Genomic DNA, 21,704 nt, shown 5'->3' on the forward strand with positions numbered 1-21,704 from the left:
TCAAGTAAAAAAAAAAAGGGCCAATTTTAACTTCATCAGTTGGCTCCATTGTTAGTAACACCGTTTTAGTAGAATGAGGAATACTGTTACAATTTTAACGATAGTTATAAAAATAACTACTGTTCCTAACAACGAAATAGCGGGGAGGTGATGGGGTTAATTGATTCCTACAAGAGGACGAAAGCTACCTGATATATTTTATTAAAAAAAAATTCTTTCTTTGAGCCCCTCCCCCCCTCCCCCCGTGAAAAAATAAGCCCTTGTACACGCTGATGGCTAAATAATATTCTCATCAAAACCGGATTTCTGCTTTTCATAGCAAGATCGCATCAACATTAGTAATGATCACACGTCAACATCATATGGTGATGGGGCAATTTATTTTGGTAACTGTCATTTTCTTGCGAAAAAGGTGACTTTGAATCGGTGCTTCAAAAACTTTTATACACTATAAATAACTTTAAAGTTCAACAAAATTGCTCAAAAACTTCCATATTTTTTTTCTATAATTCAAAATACAGAAGATAGAAAAAAAGAGCTCCCCGTCATGACTGAACAATATCCAAAATTTCTTTTAAGCTTCTACATTTTCCATAGGTTTTAAACTTAATCAAACGAAGTTCCAAGCTAGAATATTTAATTTTTGTCAATAAGAATATTTATATAAATAAGGAAAATAAATCTTATTAATAAAGTAAATTACATCAGATATAAAAAACGAACGACACCAAGAGAACCCTCAAGAAAATAGGTCGAACTAAATAAGAAATATAAAATGGTCAGTAAAAAGAAATAATAAAAAGAAAGAATAAGAAGAAAAAGTTAAACTAAAATAAGAAAATGAATTAAACAGAAAATCTTTGGCAGTTTTGAAGCAAGTACTTTGAAAATAGAAGAACATCGCACTTCGAATGACAGTAAAAAGAACCTGAAAATAAAAAAAAGTATTAGAGTTTTGCAGTTAGTAAATAATTGAAAAAAAAGACAATCAAAACTGAGGCAGATAGCTTTTCTATCAACAAAAAGGAAAATCCACACCTAGGAAAAATAGGAAAAACAATACTTTTCTTTGTACCGCAACCATATATTGAATCACTAAGCAGGGACATATACAGAAATTCATTCCACGGGGAAGGAGTTAAGTAAAAGTAGAAAACTGGTATGAAAAATATAGGTAGTAGAAATCCTCCTATTCTACCAAACATCCCCCCCCCACTTCCCCCCTACGTGTCTGTAACATGGTATTTTTAGGTGATAATTGAATTGGCAGCATACATAATGCTCCATTGACAAATATTACCCTTATGAGCACACGATCCCACTCTTTGAAAGACCTAAGAGTTCTTTCTAGGTTCGAAAAAAGTTAATAGGCTGATATTTAATAAAAACTAAATTTGTCGTTCCAGGTGAGAACGAATTAACAGCTGGAACGATCGAAAGTTAACTTCGTATCAAGTTTTTGCAAATACGGCTAACTACCATCTATAGTGATTTATCTTTTGCACGATCATCATCAAATTAGGAAAAATGGAGGCAAATTACCAAATTTTGTGAGAATTAATAAGCATTAAGGCATTAACTCTCATATCTATCACATTTTATTGATTAAGTATAAAAATTACATATATTTTAATTGGTTAAAAAAGACAAAGTAGATATTTCAGCTAAGACCTCTGCTAAACCGTTCCCAGTGCAAAAAAAAAAAAAAAAAAAAAAAAAAAAAAAAAAAACTTTAGCTAAAATTTAACCCAAAAAGAAAAAAACTGACTGAAAAGAAAAAAAAACACCAATGAAAGACCATTTAAAATTAAATTGGACATTAATTTTTAAATAGTGATTAACCCATCCTGGCTTGTTGTTTCCTAATTATTTTCTTTTGTTCTTCTTTTTTTTCGTACGTTTTACATTGTCAGTGTGGACTCAGAGCGTATTTAAAGTGAATATTCTTTGTTTAAATTTTTGTTTTTAATTTCATAAAACATTTCAATTTTGGAACTTCGATAGTAACAAATTGTTTTGAAGTTCAGCTCAACAATATTATGATACCGACTTAAACCGACCGATTAATTGGCGAACCTGGTAGGGAGGGTGAGTTGGTTGGCGAGAGCAAGTGAGTGAGTGATAAGAGTGAGTGAGTGAGTGAATGTAGTGTGAGAGAGAGAGAGAGAGAGAGAGAGAGAGAGAGAGAGAGAGAGAGAGAGAGCGCGAGAGAGAGCGAGAGAGAGAGAGAGAGAGAGAGAGAGAGAGAGAGAGAGAGAGAGAGAGAGAGAGACTGACTAGATGGATATGAGGGTTACAAGTCAATAAGAATACGGGAAACAGGAGGAGGACAGAGAGAAAAAAACAATACAATATTTTACCAATTGTGCCACCTATAGTGGAAAAGTGAATGTTCCTAAGCAGAAGAGTTATGAAGAAAAAAAAGTACTTAAGGACTAAAGAAGAAAGAGGAGAAACAGAATAAGAGGAAGATATAAAATAAAAAAGACAAACGTGGGAAATAATAAAAGGGCATTAAAGTAGATTCTTGAGAAAGTGAAATTTGTTAATCAACTACCTTCAGAAAGCACAATTTTTCTGCGCTGATTAGTCAAGAACCAATCAAGATTTCACTGACGCTTCCGACATAAAGCTGTTTTGTATCCTTGATAAATCTTCTAGCATTTCTGTAAAGAAAGATATTCAAAGTCCTCGCAAAGAATTTCCGTTTTCTTTTTACATAGTAAATTTAACTCTTTTATCAACAACCATGTCAGTTTGTGCGATAACAGTTCCCATCAGTCATTGTAGTTCATAACAGAACTACCATTTCCTACCTAATACCACCCTAAATCTATCGCCTTGTAAACATTCATTCATTCACTGATTAACGACATTTCTCCACTACACAGGCCTTTGCTTCAGCCCTGCAGTAGCTGGGATTAAACACAGAGTTACGGATCTCCAGGGAAAGTACACCCACTGATCCATAACTGACATTATACGATAACGGGACCTTCGGTCAAAACCCGCCATAAACTATGCATGCTATTTAAATTTGGGCGAGTCTGCCAGGTAAAAAAAGATAATTATAGGTTAAGCAAAATTGAAGAAAAAAGGCACTTGATTCCTTTAGAGACATTTTCTTTTTTAAAAAAGTGTATGCTTTCTCTCTCTACTATTTTTGAGTTGTTCATAGATCGTCTGAAAAAAGGTTTTTTACGTGATATTTACAGTTTTTCATACATTTTTCATTTTATTTTCTATTTACTTTACAATATTTAAACTTTTTTTTTTTAAACTAAATTTCTTCAGAGAGGGATGTCTTGATCAAAATTTTAAACAAAATAAATGAGCATTAAAAGAGCTAAGTCCAGTAAAGTTAGGCAGAGTAAAGTCAACATGTTTCAAACAACATCTAAACATTTAATTTTATATTATTTTATATTTATATAATATATGTTTATTTATATAGTTTTGTATTTATGTATATTAGTATTTCATATTTATTATTTAATTTTATATTTTATTTTAATTTTACATTATTGTTATTTTATATTTTTATATTTATATAATATATGTTTATTTCTATAACTTTATGTTTATGAATATTAGTATTTTATATTTATTATTTTTATATTTTCGGGTAGGTATGATATAGAAATTGACGAAAAGAACACATAATGAAGCAAAAGAATATTACAAAATATTAGGAATGATAAATAAATGTAACATCTTAGGACTTTCAGCAAGAATATCTTAAATAGAACTTAAGTAAATAAGTCTGACACGAAAGGCATTGCCGCCTGTGCCACAACTACTACCTACGTTACCAGTTGCCGCTACCATTTTAATGTCATTGACATCCTATGCATACGATTTCTAGCCATATATTAGAATGATACAGACGGTGTAGAACGTAATCACAGTGAGATACCGAGACCAGGGTAGATCGAGGGGAGGGATAACCGACCCTCTTGGATAGGGTGCAGTTTCCAATTCCATTTATGAAGTTAAGCTCTTATCCACCTTCTCAGAATCTTGGGTCTGTAACTGAGATGAAAGCCCCCCCCCCCCACTCTGCCAGATCTTTTGATTTACGATACTATTTGATCTTATGATACTAAATTTTAAATTGGAAGCAGAAAGTAATTATTGCGTCACTGTATTATCCACCAAACTAAGAAGGACATCAAAATTTTTAGACGTTCATTAACAAACTTTAGCTATTCTAATTATCCTAATTAGACTTGTTTTTTATTATTGTTATTGACTATTTATTTATATACCGAACCGGCACGCAGCCAATATAAAAATGAGACTTGTAGACAAAATTCTACTGGCTGTTAAATACCTCTAGTCAGTTTTGGGCCCTTGTCTTCTAATCTTTATCGTCTTAGTTCTGACAATACTGCACCATTACTCTTATTTCTAAAGTTGCAATAGTAAACAAACTAATAGACTATAGAAAAGGATTTTTTTATGGCGAGCTCCTTGTACCTTTTCTTCTATGCCACTAACGAAGGTCTCCCAACGTTTCCTTCCAGATGTTTTCTAGCAGCAAACACTGTTTACTTCTGATTATTTAAACTGATTTATTGCCACTTTTACCGCTTTTCTTGTTAGATATGAGATGGCTATTTGCCTGCTCACATATTTCAATGCTTTAATGTAATACCAAGTAGCTATTTAGGCAAAAAATCTAGTTGCAATCCAACAGTATTTGATTTGCAAGACCATTAGATTTTTCTCAAAAAGAAGATAAATTGTTTTGCCAGATGTTTCAATTTTTTTAACTTCAACCTCTTGACAGGTCTAAGTCTGACAATGAGCGCAAATTCAATTTAAAAAAAAAAATCAATTTTTGAAAAAGAAATAGAATTATTTGCTATTTTTTTTTAAATCGTAACTATCTTCTCCGTACTATAGGTTGAAAAAATGATCCTAAAGAGACGCCATTATTACTAGCATCACGTTGATTGTCATCAGCTTGCAGATGTTTTTGGAATATAGTTAAGAACGTCCAATAGTCAGTAGGAGCATTTGATGGAATTCAAAGACTTGAATAGATCCCCTTCCAGCATCTACATACATCGTAATCATACGAAGAAATCTTTGGATCCAAAATAGGCATGATCAAACGTTAGTATGAATTCATTGGCATCGAGTACTTGAAATTTTAAGATTATAGATCTCTTAGTCGCTAGAATTGGCGAACGTTCCAATAGATCCCTATGTAGTTAAAATCTCTTAGATCCCTTAAAAGCTAGAATTTGCGTACGTTCCAATAGATCCCTATGTAGTTAAAATCCCTTAGATCCCTTAGTAGCTAGAATTGGTGTATATGTCAGCGAATGATTTTCCATTGAACTGTCTTTCGCTAATGCGCAATGTTCTGAGTTGTAATACTTGTTTTTGTGTTGACCTGTGAGTGCGTCATCATTAGAAGTTTCCTTTTTCATTTTTCCTTCTTCATAACCCTCTTATCTTATTTTGTATTTGATATACTGAAATATTAAATGAAATAGCATTACTTATAATGAAATGATTTAAGAATAGTTTAAATAAAATATTATTATTTTATAAGGAATACTACAAAAAAAGAAGATAAAAGTTGACCTGTCAAATTTAGTTGTAAACATAGTTTATTGTTTTCAGAGAATGTTTGAGAGCTTCCCTTTGTCTGTAGATTAAGACAACTTAATTCAGCAGCTGAAGGTGCTTTTACATTACAAGAAAAATTTAATTTCAGAGCTAGGTGATACGGAGCTTGAGTACTCGGTCTCTTGAAAGAATTTTTTTTACAGCTTTACCATTATTTTCCAACACTTTTTGCGTTACTGATGATTTTTATTAATTTTTTTAGTAGCTTCTGGGAAGTTTCGCTTCAAAGCTTTACTTGGATTTTACACTATCATAGTTATTTCATCAAAAGGTTAATATTTTTCCGGAAGTTCCATCACAATGACATCATTATGTAACTACATCTGCGCTGAATACAAATTACCTTGTCTTGCAAAAGCACCTTTTATAAAAAGCTTGAGGTATCTTTACCCCAAATAAAAGCAAGGAAAAACATAAAAAATATTGCCGGTCAAATTTGGCCATTTGCCGAATTTGCCAAATTTGGCATTTTAGCCAAATTTGGCTAAAATGTTCTGAAAAAAGCTTTTTTACGTAACATTTACAGTTTTTTTTTCTTACAGTATCCATTTAATTTTTTATTTATTTTATTTTATTTACTCTATCATATTTAAAGTTTTTTGAAACTAAATTTCTTCAGAGGGAGGTCTTGATCAAGATACTGAAAAAATAAATAAGTATTAGAAGAGCTAAGTCCTGTAAAGTGTGGCAAAGCAAAGCCAACATGTTTCAAACACAATCTAAAAATATAATTTTATATTATTATTATTTTATATTTATGAATATTAGTATTTTATATTTATTATTTTTATATTTTCGGGTAGGTATGATATAGAAATTGGCGAAAGAAGATATAATGAAGCAAAAGAATATTATAAAATATTCAGAATCATGTGATAAAGAAATATAACATCTTGGGACTTCCAGCATGCATATCTTAAATAAAACTTTTTTTATATTTTTTTTTAGACATATTGAACTTCTTTGAACATTTCAAATACCAAAATAATCAAGTTGTTTAAGGCGCTCCAATGTTTAGAATTTGGTTCCCAAAATTGGTGCTCAGATATTATAAATTGATGCATAAAAAAGGTTTACTTTGCCCCCTATCTTCTTCAAGGTAAACTGTAATCTATTTTATGATCTAAATAAATGGGAGAAACATAGGTAGACTGGGTAGATTTAATGAACATTAAAATAATTTTGTCCAGAAAAGCTGTTTTCGAGCAGGCATGAGAAGAGAGTTGTCAGGTTGGTGCAATTTAGGTAACATGTTTCGAACGCCATCTAAATATATATTTAAATTCCTGGGTAGGTACAATATAAATAAATGAAAAGTCGTACGGGTCATACGTAATATTGGTTTTTGCCAGCATATCTTATTGTCTCCCCCTAACAATTTGACCGGTCAAATTTGGTGGTAGGCTAGAATGTTCTAATAGCATTTGAGAGCTCCCCACTGTCTAGAGAAAAAGACAGCTTAATTAAGCTGCAGAACTTACTTTTAAACAGACACGATTTATTTTCAGAGTCAAATGTAAGCAGTTTGCACTACCTTACCTCTACTAAGCAGCAAGAATAAAAAAAGAAAAAAGTTGACCTGTCAAATGTAGCTGTAAAGATGTCCCGTTGTTGTCAGGCATTATTTGAGAGCTCCTCTTTGTCTGTAGAATACGACTGCTTAATTCAGCAGCAGAACTTACTTTTAAACAGATACGATTTATTTTCAGAGTCAAATGTAAGCAGTTTGCACTATCTTACCTCTACTAAGCAGCAAGAATAAAAAAAGAAAAAAGTTGATCTGTCATATTTAGCTGTAAAGATGTCCCGTTGTTGTCAGGTATTATTTGAGAGCTCCTCTGTGTCTTTAGAATAAGACTGCTTAATTCAGCAGCAGAACTTACTTTTAAACAGACACGATTTATTTTCAGAGTCAAATGTAAGCAGTTTGCACTACCTTAACTCTACTAAGCAGCAAGAATAAAAAAAGAAAAAAGTTGAAATGTCAAATTTAGCTGTAAAGATGTCACGTTTTTGTCAGGCATTATTTGAGAGCTCCTCTTTGTCTGTAGAATACGACTGATTAATTAATCAGCAGAACTTGATATTAAACAGACACGATTAATATTCAGAGTCAAATGTAAGCATTTTGCACTACCTTACCTCTACTAAGCAGCAAGAATAAAAAAAGAAAAAAGTTGACCTGTCAAATTTAGCTGTAAAGATGTCCCGTTGTTGTCAGGCATTATTTGAGAGCTCCTCTTTGTCTGTAGAATACGACTGCTTAATTCAGCAGCAGAACTTGCTTTTAAACAGACACGATTCATTTTCAGAGTCAAATGTAAGCAGTTTGCACTACCTTACCTCTACTAAGCAGCAAGAATAAAAAAAGAAAAAAGTTGACCTGTCAAATTTAGCTGTAAAGATGTCCCGTTGTTGTCAGGCATTATTTGAGAGCTCCTCTTTGTCTGTAGAATACGACTGCTTAATTCAGCAGCAGAACTTGCTTTTAAACAGATACGATTTATTTTCAGAGTCAAATGTAAGCAGTTTGCACTATCTTACCTCTACTAAGCAGCAAGAATAAAAAAAGAAAAAAAGTTGATCTGTCATATTTAGCTGTAAAGATGTCCCGTTGTTGTCAGGCATTATTTGAGAGCTCCTCTGTGTCTGTAGAATACGACTGCTTAATTCATCAGCAGAACTTACTTTTAAACAGACACGATTTATTTTCAGAGTCAAATGTAAGCAGTTTGCACTATCTTACCTCTACTAAGCAGCAAGAATAAAAAAAGAAAAAAGTTGATCTGTCATATTTAGCTGTAAAGATGTCCCGTTGTTGTCAGGCATTATTTGAGAGCTCCTCTGTGTCTGTAGAATAAGACTGCTTAATTCAGCAGCAGAACTTGCTTTTAAACAGATACGATTTATTTTCAGAGTCAAATGTAAGCAGTTTGCACTATCTTACCTCTACTAAGCAGCAAGAATAAAAAAAGAAAAAAGTTGATCTGTCATATTTAGCTGTAAAGATGTCCCGTTGTTGTCAGGCATTATTTGAGAGCTCCTCTGTGTCTGTAGAATAAGACTGCTTAATTCAGCAGCAGAACTTGCTTTTAAACAGACACGATTTATTTTCAGAGTCAAATCTAAGCAGTTTGCACTACCTTACCTCTACTAAGCAGCAAGAATAAAAAAAGAAAAAGTTGACCTGTCAAATGTAGCTGTAAAGATGTCCCGTTGTTGTCAGGCATTATTTGAGAGCTCCTCTTTGTCTGTAGAATACGACTGCTTAATTCAGCAGCAGAACTTACTTTTAAACAGATACGATTTATTTTCAGAGTCAAATGTAAGCAGTTTGCACTATCTTACCTCTACTAAGCAGCAAGAATAAAAAAAGAAAAAAGTTGATCTGTCATATTTAGCTGTAAAGATGTCCCGGTGTTGTCAGGCATTATTTGAGAGCTCCTCTGTGTCTGTAGAATACGACTGCTTAATTCAGCAGCAGAACTTGCTTTTAAACAGACACGATTTATTTTCAGAGTCAAATCTAAGCAGTTTGCACTACCTTACCTCTACTAAGCAGCAAGAATAAAAAAAGAAAAAAAGTTGACCTGTCAAATGTAGCTGTAAAGATGTCCCGTTAATGTCAGGCATTATTTGAGAGCTCCTCTTTGTCTGTAGAATACGACTGCTTAATTCAGCAGCAGAACTTACTTTTAAACAGACACGATTTATTTTCAGAGTCAAATCTAAGCAGTTTGCACTACCTTACCTCTACTAAGCAGCAAGAATAAAAAAAGAAAAAAGTTGATCTGTCATATTTAGCTGTAAAGATGTCCCGTTGTTGTCAGGCATTATTTGAGAGCTCCTCTTTGTCTGTAGAATACGACTGCTTAATTCAGCAGCAGAACTTGCTTTTAAACGGTAAGGAGATGCTAGTTTCGGAGTTGGTGGTAAGGCACTTGAGGACCGCCGCAATTTTGGAGCAGGTTTTGGAGCAGGAGTGTTGATGTCAATAGGCAAAAGTTTGAAATCTTCTGGGAATTTCTGTAAGCTTCGAGCAAAAGAAATTGCTAAAAGAAAACAAGTTATTAATTGAACAGTTTCACAAAAAAAAATAAGATGACATATACAATGCATTTATTCATTTAAATTGCAAAGGTTTTCATTTTTCTTTAATAGAATAAGAATAAGAAGAAAAAAAAAAAAAAATGGAACGCGTTCCACAAACTAATTATGTCATTGAAGATTATTGATTACTTGCTACAATCATGATCTTAGCACGGAGGATAACAACAAATTCACCCCCTTAAATACTCATAATGAGTTAAAGGAATCTTAGTTCCTTCTACACGCGCAGTACAAAGTAGAGATCAAATTCTGTTATCTGCTCTTTTGAAACGAAAAAACTAACGAATAATTAATAATAGTTGGCTTCTAAACTACACCCACTATATTTTTTATCCTTACTATCTCCACGTAAAGCTTATTTATGGAGTTATCCGATTTCAGAGCCCATGTCCAACACAAAACCTAAAGTGCGAGTATAGATTTAGGAGGCGTAAAAGCAGTCTCACAGCTTTGTCATTTAGCGTTAGCAGGAAGATTCTGACTTTAATGTGGCAAGATTCCTTTTCAGAATTTTCAGGGCTTCTCGCACTAGGAAAAAATATAAACCGGTAAAATGAATCATATTATATATTTCCTTCTAAATTAGAAGGACCTAGAGCTTTCAAGTCCTGCTACCCAGAGAAGAACAAATCTGGCAAAGCTAAAATTTTTAACAAAAATATGGTTTCTCTTGGGTAGATATTTAATACTATTTTTGAAAAACAATGCCAAATTTTGATCATATCGTGCGCTATTTCGTGAACCTTTTATAGAAAAACCTCTCTAGAGTCAGATGTATTGCTCCTCGAATCTGACCCGCAAGTCCCAATTGTTGCAAGACTTCATGGGGCTTTAACAGTCAAACTCAAAACGAGCTGAAATAAATTAAAAACATGATTAGGGCTCAAAACCCATATGCCTTCCCAAGGCCAGAACATAATTTACACTTTACTGAAGAAAATACAAATGAATGTGCATTGTCAGTTTAGTATACATATACTGATATTTATTAATTAAAATGTTAATAACATTTTATTTATTAAAAGTATGAAAGTTAAAACATTTAGTTTTTTTTCAGTGAAGTGCAAATTGTGTTCTGGCCTTGTGAAGGTATAGGGGGTTTTAAACCCTACTCATGTTAATTTCTGCTCTTTTTGAGTTTGGCTCGGTTATTTATTGTAATTTCTGTTCGTTTTGGGTTTCATTTATTTATCGATGAAGACTCGTGGCAGTTATACGCTTGGTAGATTATTTGATTTGATTTTTGCTCATTTTTGGTTGAATGGAGTTCTTTACTTTTCTTTGAAAAACTTATTTTGTGGAACATTTTTCTTTAATTAATTTCTGTTCGTTTTATATTGACATAGTCTTTTAAGGGAAAAAGAAAATAAAACTTAAAAACATTTCGGTTTTTCTTTAAGAATTAATAGTTTGGCCTGCTATTTGTATACTGGAAAATTTTTTTCTACAATTTTTAACAACATACACTCTTTTAAAAATCTGGACAAAAATAGTAGTGTTTAATTTAGTTTTATACTTTTTCTAGTTGACCTGGAATAGAAAACTTGATACCATTCTAAAAATTTTTTTTAGCATTGCTCTTGGACAGTTTGGATACACTTACACTCTTTTGATTTGGTAAAATTTTAAGAACAGAAGCAGCAATAGAAGTAGCTCCAAAATTTTGAACCTAATACCTTCAGTCGTTCTTGGGATACTGCTGAGATGCCTCATTGGCAATTAGCATTAACACAGTGCATTTTGATTTAATCTTAAGGCAACATTTAGTTTTTAAACATAATGGGCAAATTGCATAACTGTGGGGAGTTGACCAACGCTATAGCCTTAGAGATACAGTTACAAGATCATTCAGCTATGGTAAACAAAATTGGTATATTAAATTTTGATTGGAAGTATTTGGAAAATTATGAGCTAAAGAGGAGGGCTAAGTCCCCTCCAATCACTTTTGACTCTTAAAAAAGGTACTAGCACTTTGAATTTCCAACCAAATTAGCACCTTTAAAATATAAATGATATTACTTGCTATAATAGAGCAGCGCTGCCTATGATATTGCTTATATGCCCTTTTAATACTTGCATGTGTATAGTTTTTGCGTTTAATTGAAACTTCCCTTAAACTTTTCAACTTAGTGCCCTTAAGTGTCATTAGTCACAATAACTGTAGAAGTAGTGTCAAAAGTATACACAAAGGGTCTTTTGGCTAGTTCAAAATCTGTCACAACTTACCCTGAAACGTTCAACTTAATAATGTAAGCCGCTATAGTGACAACACTTTGTCACCATATTGACAATCCACATGGTCATAGTTCGTTTTGATTTAATTCAGCATCCGCCTAAATATTCATTGAAAGCTTCACTTTAATACCCTTAGCTTGTATAGTAGCAATAGTTGCAGTAGCAGCAGTAGTATGAGTAGCAGTATTCACATAGCACTTTTTTTCAACATCCCCTTCAATACACGATGAAATTTTTAACTTCACATCATCAATCGGGTCTGAAGCATTGCTGATACGTCCTCTTGACAACCTATGTGGCAATAGTGTGTTTCGATTCATTTCGATACAGCTACAATATTGCCCAAAATTCTCGCCTTAATACCCATAGATTTATTAGTAGTATTAGTAGCACTAGTAATTATAGTAGTAGCAGTAGGAGTGGAATTAATAGTAGTAGTCTTAGCTTTAGTAGCAGTAGTAGTAGTTTTAGGAGTAGAATCACTAGTATTATGATGCAAATATTGTCTTTTGGTTAGTTCAAAATCCCCGACAACAAGCGTTGTAAGTTCTAATTTCATATGCAAAACTGTTCCTATGATATTGCTGATATGCCCTTTTGACAACCTGCATACGGATGGCAGGTTGCCATCCGTACAACATAAATTCTCAGAAATATTCTCCGAAAATTTCACCTTCATACCCTTAGGCAGAGTTGTAATAGTAGTCACAGAAGTAGTATAACTACTCAACTTAATACAATTAGCCCTTGCTATGATATTGTCGATTTGCTCTATTGATAACCTGTATACTCATATTCTTCTTGACATTTTCATCTTAATGCTCTCAACCTTACAAGTAGTTGCGACAGAAGTAGTAATTAAAGCAACAGTTATAGTAGTAGAACTAGTGAATGTTGAAGTAGCAGTAGTATTAGTAGTAGTGTGCACATATTGCCTTTTGGTCAACTAATATTCCCCTTTAAGTATTATCTGAGAGTTCCAACTCAATAGACAAACCAATTCTTAAAATACGCTATTTTGACAATCTCAATGCACATAGTGTCTTTTGTTAGTTTAAATTTGCCATCAATGTTCTCTTTTTATATTCATAGACTTAGCCTTAATATTTCTATTATCACAGTAGTTTCGGTGGTAGTAAAAGTAGTTGCAGTGTTAGTGTTGTATTAGAAGTAATAGTAGCAGTATTATTAGCGGTAGTAGCATGTGCATATTGCCTTTTGGTCAGTTGAAGATCGCTTTCATGATAGCCAGGAAGTTTCACCTTGAGACGTTAAGCCGTTCCAAAATATTGTTGATATGCACTTTTGACACCCTATTGACGCCGTTTTCACCTTAATACTCTAAGGTTTACAAGTTGTTGCAACTGATGTAGCAGTTGGAATAGTATAGTAGCAGTAGTAGCATAAAAAAAAAAAAAAAAAAAAAAAAAAAAAAAAAAAAAAAAAATCGGTCTATTTTCTACAGATATGGCAAGTATCTGCTTCGTCTTCCAGTTTGGATGAGGAATTCGAATATATCTCTGAAGTATGGTATAGCCGATTCGCTTATAGCTGTACTGAATCGCCGTGTTCGATTTGCAAAGGCGTTTGAACCAAGCCTCTCTTCATAATATGTCGCAATAACTTAAATTTGTCTTTTTTGTTTGTCGTAGGAATGTTCTTAATCTTGTTTTTCTCTAGTTGAGTTTTCTTCAGATATTTTGTTGTTATTTGATGTTACTTTTTTTTCTTTTCTTGTACTCCATTTACAACATTTTGTATGTTTAATAATGGGTAATAAAATAATAATAATAATAATAAGGAAAAGTAGCAGTGGTATTATTGTTAGTAGAGCCATGCATATATTACCTTTTGTCAATTGATCTTCCCTTTTAAGTATTCTCCAAAATATTCAACTTTTAATACCTAAGTCAATTCTTGAGATACGCCCTTTTGACAATCTGCATGCGCAGAGTGGGTTTTCATTTGGTTCAAATTTCCCCTCAATATTCTGTCAAATTTTCACCTTCATACGTGTAGTCTTAATTGTACTAGTATCATAGTAGTAGTGGTAGTAGTTGGAACAGTAGTAGCAGTAATAGTGTATACTTATTAGTATTAACAGCAGTAGCCACAGTGTTATTAGCAGTAATACAATGTACATTTTGCCTTTTGGTCAACTGAACATCCCACTAATGATGCCCCTGAAGTTTCCTCTTGGTATACAAGCCGTTCCAAAAATACTGCTGATACGCCCGTATCAGCATCCTCAAAGACATAATTACTGAGCTTTTCAACAATGCTGAAAAAATTTGATGTCTAAAAATATTGTTTGGATGTTTGATATGGAAAATTATGGGTGTGTGGTGGGGGGGGGGTCTCTCAAATCACTTTGACTCTTAAAAATAGCACTATTACTTCCAATTTAAAATCAAATGAGACCCATCTGAATTTAGTAAGACCACCCTTTCCATAAGAACCTTATATGCCCCCGGGCATAACTTAAAGCCCTTGTCCATGGGTTCTGGGGGGTTGTTCCAACCCCGGAGGCATTTTTATATGTTCTTTGGACTATTTTAAACAAAATTACAATCGCACAATTTCAATCAGATACATATGGTGAAAAGAGGTGTAGTTGGGGGGGGGGGGCTAGTTGACCTCCATCACTATTGACTCCTAAAAGGAAACTAGAAATTCCAACTTCAACCAAATGAGCCACCTCTAAAGTTTATACAGCCATGCCTTACATAAGAACCTTAAATACCTCAGGGACATAGCTTGCAACCCTCGGCCTTAGGCTCTGGTGGTTTGTATCAAGCTCAAAAGCCTTGTTATATGATCTTTGGAATATTTTGAATAAAAGGCCTCTCTCGAAATATCTACTGGGTGCATCTCGGGAGAACACGACGTGTTTGTGTGTGTGTGTATGTGGGGGGGGGGGTGGAAGGGTAGCTGAGCTCCGGTCACTTTGACTCATAAAAATGGCACTATAACTTCCAATTTCAAATCAAATAAGCCTCATCTGAAGTCTATACTACCACCCATTCCATAAGAACCTTATATGCCCCCCAGGGCATGATTTACAGCCTTATTCCCAGGGTAATGGGGTAGGGGTGTGTGTGTCAGCCCTAGAGGCATTGTTATATGTTTTTTGGATTATTTTGAGCAAAACTGCTATCTCCCAATTTTAATCAGACTCGTTTGGTAAAGAGGTTTAGTTAGGGGGGGGGATTTGCTGCCCTCCATCGCTTTTTACTCTTAAAAGGGAACTGAAACTTCCAATTTTTAACAAAATGAGACACTTATAAAGTTTATACAACCATCGCTTCCATAAAAACCTTAAATGCCACCGGGGCATAACTTACAACCCTTGTCCCCAGGCTCTGGGGGTTTGTTTCAACCCCATTGTTGCCGACCATTTTTTTTTCATTGGAGCACGTGAAAACGAATAGAGACTCAAGGATTTTGTGCAGACCGGAATAAAGTTAGTTAATCCTGCTTATAAAGGTATATAACTTTTTTTGGCTGAAAATGCCAAGAGTTAAAAATTAATAGTTTAAAACGATTTAAACCACAAGCGCGCTGACAATGCTGCCTTACTCAGCAAACTAGTTAATTTAAGGTCTAAATTTATTTGAATCACGCCTAAAATTTTTGAAATAGACATATTCTTTAGTTTCTAATCTTTTTTATCTGACTATTAAATAGTTAGGACTAAATTACCTAGAACACAGCTAAATTGAAAAATCAGCACAAATGCACAGATTCTAGAAAAAGCCCGTTTTGAAAAAGTAGTTAATTTATCTTCAAAAGGATCTGAGCCCGATTCAAAGCCAGAATGAATGATTTTCTAAAAGGTTTTGTCTTAAGAAAAGAGAAAGAACCCAGACACCAACCTAGGCTGTACACCCATTATAGGAAATTTCCTTTACCTAGCATAAAGAGTTAAAGATCTTAAGAAATCATGGCCCTGGAGGAGGGAATTATGTTAAAATCTTAAAAAGGGATTTCTGGGCTCGATTGGGGCTGAAGATTCATTTACGTAGCCAATAGTTACCCGGTGAGTGAACAGTCACTCTCATGCAATTTAAACCAACTTTTTAATAGATTTATATTTTCAACCCAGACAAAATATTGAGAGCTCTGCATATAATATCCACATTTATAAGCATTATTTATATATTCCAAGTTTGTGTACTCAAATTGCCTTACCATGGGTGGAAGCCGACTTTCTACTTTTCCTCTTCTCACTTTCAGTGGTTGTCGATGAGCTTTTAATAGAAGTACTGCTATGAATATCAGGAATAGTACCATCTTCATCTGAATGTTTTACAAGGACATCAACAACTTTTTCCATTATACTAACTAAGACTTCTATTCTTTTTACCAAAGAGTTGAGACTAGATTGACAAGTTCCTGACTCCAATTGTGTAAAAGCGGCTTTTACCTCACGGAAAGCTAAAAAAAAAGTATTTTGTTCAAGTTAATAAACGCACTTCTGATGGTACATATGCTTCTTACAAGACTGTCTAATAGTAACTGACCGAAATAAAAATCAGGTTTAAAATGGCTTGAAGATAGGAGATGTACTGGTTTGTTTTTGCTGATTCATGTGTTATTTTTTTTTACATGGGGTTAGTCTAGGAGTGGGCCATCTAGCTGCAATATCTCTACTGCAGAATTAGCCACATGGTATTACTATTATTATTAAAAGTGCTGGACCAACTATCACTCGATCGAGACTCAGACCTTCAAGGCCCATTGGCTCTTCACACCAAAACTATGCTCCGTTTGTGATTGACAGGAGGGGGGGGGATAATGGATCTGATCTCCACACCCTTACCGTATATTTTTCCAGCTGTCGGACTTCTTCTCCTTCCCTTACCATGTCCTCCAGGCAGGGGTGTCCCCAGGTTGGGGGGGGGGCACTACTCCCTCCCTCTAGCTGTTGTGGTATTCGGTAAAAATTTCGCCGAAGGCAAAAGTTTCGGCAGAAATTTTCCAACATTAATGATTTTTGCAGAAATCCGGCAGCGTGTCAGTAAAATCTACGATGTTCATACTCCCCCCCCCCCCAACGAAAAGAGGCTCAGGACAACCCTGCCTTCAGATTAACAACAACAGTATGAAATATCTCAAGCCAGTGTTTAATCCTGGCTGGACATTCTTCTATAAGATGCCTTCTTGTTTCCTCAGTGGGCATCTAAAACTTTTGGTATAATGGGGATTCGGCCTTCCCTATTCGAGAAAGATGTTTTCCTATTTTTCTAATTCCTGTTACGGCTCAATCTTTTCAGTCCTAAAAAATGTTTAGTCAGGGTGGGGCTAAAATTTGGGGGCAATATATTCATTTCCTTACATTCCACCTTCCTATGCCAATTTTGTTCCACTCTCTCATTGCTCCAACTCCTCACCGCCGCCTTCCAGCAACTGTGAGAAATAAGAATGAAAGGTTCTGGACCATAGTATCTTAATGATGTCCCAGCTTTAGCTTCTTCATCAGCCATATAAATACCCCCTATTCCAAAGTGCCGTGGGACCCACATCAGTGTAATTTGGTTTCCTTTGGATGCCAAGCTATCCAGAGCTTCGTACCATTCCAATTGTCTCTTTTTCCGGTACTTTACATTCTGGAAAAACATTTAAGCATACTTGATTGTTAGTTAAGATACGTAAATCCTTTCCCGGACTTACCATTTGTGACAGCCTTCCAGCCACTCGTTCTAACCCAAACATTTCAGCCTGAAAAACTGTAGCAAAATTTCTCAGGTGATAACTAATTACCTCTTTTTCCACATCAGGACTATTCTGGTTAATTACTACTCTAGCCCCCGATTGTCCATGAATCTGCTAACCATCAGTATAATAGGTTATCGCGTTACTTTGGTGAGCAGCTTTATCTCCTGATCCATTTCTTTTCTATCCTTCATGACAATCTGGAACTGTCTGTCCGGTTTTACTCTTGGGATAATATTATCCTTAGGTATCCGCAGCTCCCTGCACTAAAGCAATGAGCTACAGATGTCAACATGGCCTTAACTTTCCAATTTTGTATCTGCTGTCTTTGGATCCATTGCTCATTTATATGCAGTCTAACAGCACTTTTTACTGCTTCTTCCTCAAGAAAAAATTTTATGGGTTGAAATCCCAATATAAGCTCCATGGATGCCGCAGTGGTTCCATGATATGCTTATATAATCATTAGGCGTGCTAGACTTTGTACCCTTATTGAGGGGGTTACATGGCACGCAATTCAAGTTCAACTAACCCAAACCACAATCCCATATGACAGATTCGGCCTAATTACTGTCTTATATAAATATATGATCTCAGTATGAGCCAAGCCACAGTTTTTTCCCGCAAATCGTTGACATTGAATTAGGGAAAATGTGGCTTTCCGCACTATGAGCTTTCAAGCTCAGTTGTTGATCAGAAACTACTCCTAGGCATTTCGCTTGTTTTTTTTTTCAAGAATAATGGGTGATTATATATTTTTAGAACAGAGGGAATCTTCCATTTACTTTTTTTGTGAATACTACAAATTCATTCTTTTCAGGGGCTAAACGTAGTTTAGGATTCTATGACCATATTTGAATTTTGTTCAGCATGTGTTGTTCACACTCAAGCTGTGTCATTATACGTTTTCCTCTCAGTAAGGATAGTAAATCGTCCACACATGCCGGTCTATAATTTTATTGATTTTTTTTTAATTTATATAAAATGTTAATTACAAGTTTTAAACTTTTTGGGTCCTTTGCAGCCCCCCCCCCCCCCTGCGGACATTCTTTATGAGAAATCTTCGACTTTTTTATTCCCTTCATAGATACTTTTTTATGCATTCATAGAGCTTCCTATCTCAGATTCATTTTGTTTATCAGATATCATGTTCTTTGTTTCTGGATTACTTATCAGAAACCAATGAATTAATCGTTCTATCACTTTCAATTGAAAGGAGGTTAGCGTTATCATTTTATAGGACCTGGGATTTGAGTAATCCTCTTTCCCGGTTTAGGTATAAAACGCCTCTGGTCTTGAGCCATGCACGGGGACATAGTCTAAAGCAAGGTTTCTCTTCGCAATACCAATATAATAGGTCTGTACTTCTCCCATCCTTTCTGGAACCTTATGCTCAACGGGCTTTACAAGGTTAAAAACCTTCCATAGCTTTTCTGACCCAAAACTTCCTTACAATTCGGGACGCCAGCTCCTTCTCCATATTTGGGTTTATAAAACAAACTGGCATAGGACTATTTTCTTCAGGGTCGTTAACATGTTTTTCAATCATGCGGTTCAGGGTTTCTTTCTGGTCCGCTGTGAGAGTGCCATCTACTCTTGTTAGACTTCCCAGGTGTGCCCGGTGGTCTTTCTTTATAGTTTTTAGAAGGCTAATACTGGCTTCATCTGACTCTATACTTTTAAACAAAGTCCTCGATGAGGTTCTCTTTACTCTCCTCATCTCCTTTTTCAGGAGTTTTAACCCTTCCGAGTAAGCATCCCAATCTTCGGGATTTTTCGTTTGGACACAGTTCTTAGCAGCCTTCGGGTCAGTTTTCTTCTTTGAGTTAATTCCGAAGTCCATCAGTTATTAGCAAGGTCTCCCTCCTTGACAAGTTTCTAAGGAGTTGCCTGTTTATATACAGTGTTCACACTTTCAGTACGTATTTCTACCTCCTGGTCTAGATCCTCATAAGTCATTCCAGGGTTGGGAGGAAAATTGGCAAGTTTGTCAACTAACACATGATTATAGGTGTGCCAATTCGTTTTTCTTATAACTCTATGAGGTTTCCTTTGTCGTTGGAATATATTTATTTTGAATTTTATTATTCGATGGTCAAAGAATGACGGAAGATCGCTCACATGTCATTCCTTTACCAGTCTCTCATGTTCTGAAGAGATTATTGAAAGATCCAAAACCTTTCTTCTTCCTCTTGTTATGAAAGTAGGGCTCGAGTCCCGGTTGTACCAAGCAAGGCCTTCCCCTACCAGGTAATCTAGAAGCTCAAGTCCCCTTCCATTTGTGTAGGTGCTTCCCCATAGGGTGTGATGCACATTTGCATCGCATGAAAGAATTAGAGGATCTTCTCATCTTTACGGTATTCCACCAGTTTCATTACTTTCTTTGGTAGTGGTTTCTCATCATGTGGTATGTAAATTAAACGAAATACCGTATGTCCACGGCAAATCAGATTTTTCACCATAACTGCTATTACATCATTAGAAAAATATTTAGACAACTTCAAGGTATCCGAATTTTTGGAATGATAAATACACACTCTAGGAGCGGTACTCACTTGATTATGTAAATGAAGTTCAGCTTCTCTGACCTTCCCCATGATCCTTCCTCCGCCGACCCATGGCCCCTGGACCATCGCTAAAAATGTCTGTATTTTTACCAGCTCCCTCCCAAGATATTAAGAAGCAGCTTGGCAGTGGTGCAGATTTATCTGCCAGCAAAATAGCCTCCACGGCTCATATGATGGCGTCATTTAAAATTAGTTGGAGACAGACGGGCCCAGTTTGTCCGTTGCTGGGATAGACTCCATTGGCTTCTCGCAAAGGGGTTTGAGGACGGTGTGTCCCCTCATTTCACAACCTTCCTAATACATGATGCCGTCCTCTGATCTTGGCATCTCACTTTTATTATAGCCTCCAATGTCACGGAGGCGATATCAGGACCGAATAATTACCCTCCATAATTTTGGACTCAATAGGATGAAATCATTTTCTTTGAGGAGTTGCCAGTCACCCCTGCTGATTCTTACGAGTGTACATCTGGCTACTTCCACAAAACTCCTCTTTTCTTTTGGTGCCCCAGGAGCCTCTTTCCTTTTCCTCTCTACCTTGGGGTGCCGTTTTACTGGAGCACCCTCCGGGGTCATATTCTAAGAGAGGTTAGCCCTATTTCTCTTTCTACCCTGCGGTCGAATCAGGTTACCGATCAGGGACGCATGTCCAAGCTCCACTCCAGGCCCACTCCCGTCAGGCGTCCTGGTGTCGGGAGATGTCTATAGCCCTCCGGGTTCCCTTCTCTCCTTCCGGCTGGGTTTCTTTCTGCGCCAGGGCTTCTCCCAGCTCTCATCCCTCTGAATTTTAATAAGGTTTGCCCTCGATTCAGGATTGTCCTGTTCAGGGTGAGAGCGGCAACTTAAGTCATCCGCATTTGTTGTAGCCTCAGAATTCTTCGGACCCTCCTCCATTTCTGGCTCTGGAGGCCCATGATTGCCGACAAGGATTCGCAGTCACTTTTCAGCAACTCCTCCTCGTCCACGCTCATGTCATCTGCGGATGGCGATTTTGTTGAGTTTCAGGGTGGGATTCGGGCTAATTTAGGGAAAAGCACAGTAAAGCTGTGTGGTTTGATGTGTCTTTTAACATAAAACTTTTGTTTGAAATTTATATAGAACTAATTTTGTTAGGCATTTTCAATTATTTTGAAGAATGCAGAGGATTTTCTCAAAATCTGGTTGATTTTATTTTTTTACCGACTGTTATATCACCAATAGTTAATCTATAGTATTTATAGTCGGTAGAAGGAGGGGCTACACTTACTTATTGAGATTACAGTTTTTCTAGATGTTATGTTTATTCTATTATTGCGATAAAATCGCGACCCACTAGGTTAAAATTTTACAGAGGCTTTTTTCTGATTGGCTAAATACTAGCAGGGAAAGAGGGGAGGAGTGTGTACATCGTTGGGGGCTAAGCTAAAAAGTACTATTTCGTTGAAAATGACCGTT

The 21,704-nt window shown here is 35.4% G+C and overlaps 1 protein-coding gene across 1 annotated transcript in view; it reads right to left on the reverse strand.

Moving 5' to 3' along the window:
• Nucleotides 1–228: 228 nt before the first annotated feature.
• LOC148951904 (uncharacterized) overlaps nucleotides 229–21,704 on the reverse strand; it is a 113,382-nt gene continuing 91,906 nt past the window's right edge. Inside the window, exons 6-9 of the mRNA XM_089089390.1 lie at nucleotides 16,180–16,425; nucleotides 9,441–9,695; nucleotides 2,558–2,672; nucleotides 229–928 (exon numbers count right to left, since the gene is read on the reverse strand). Coding sequence (XP_088945516.1) covers nucleotides 2,602–2,672; nucleotides 9,441–9,695; nucleotides 16,180–16,425 — 572 coding nt within the window. The 3' untranslated portion in view covers nucleotides 229–928; nucleotides 2,558–2,601. The remainder of the gene's footprint in view (nucleotides 929–2,557; nucleotides 2,673–9,440; nucleotides 9,696–16,179; nucleotides 16,426–21,704) is intronic.

The sequence above is a fragment of the Artemia sp. Qi Xiang Cuo genome, chromosome 5 (assembly GCF_049724085.1).
Source record: "Artemia sp. Qi Xiang Cuo chromosome 5, ASM4972408v1, whole genome shotgun sequence".
Classification (NCBI taxonomy): Eukaryota; Metazoa; Arthropoda; class Branchiopoda; order Anostraca; family Artemiidae; genus Artemia; species Artemia sp. Qi Xiang Cuo.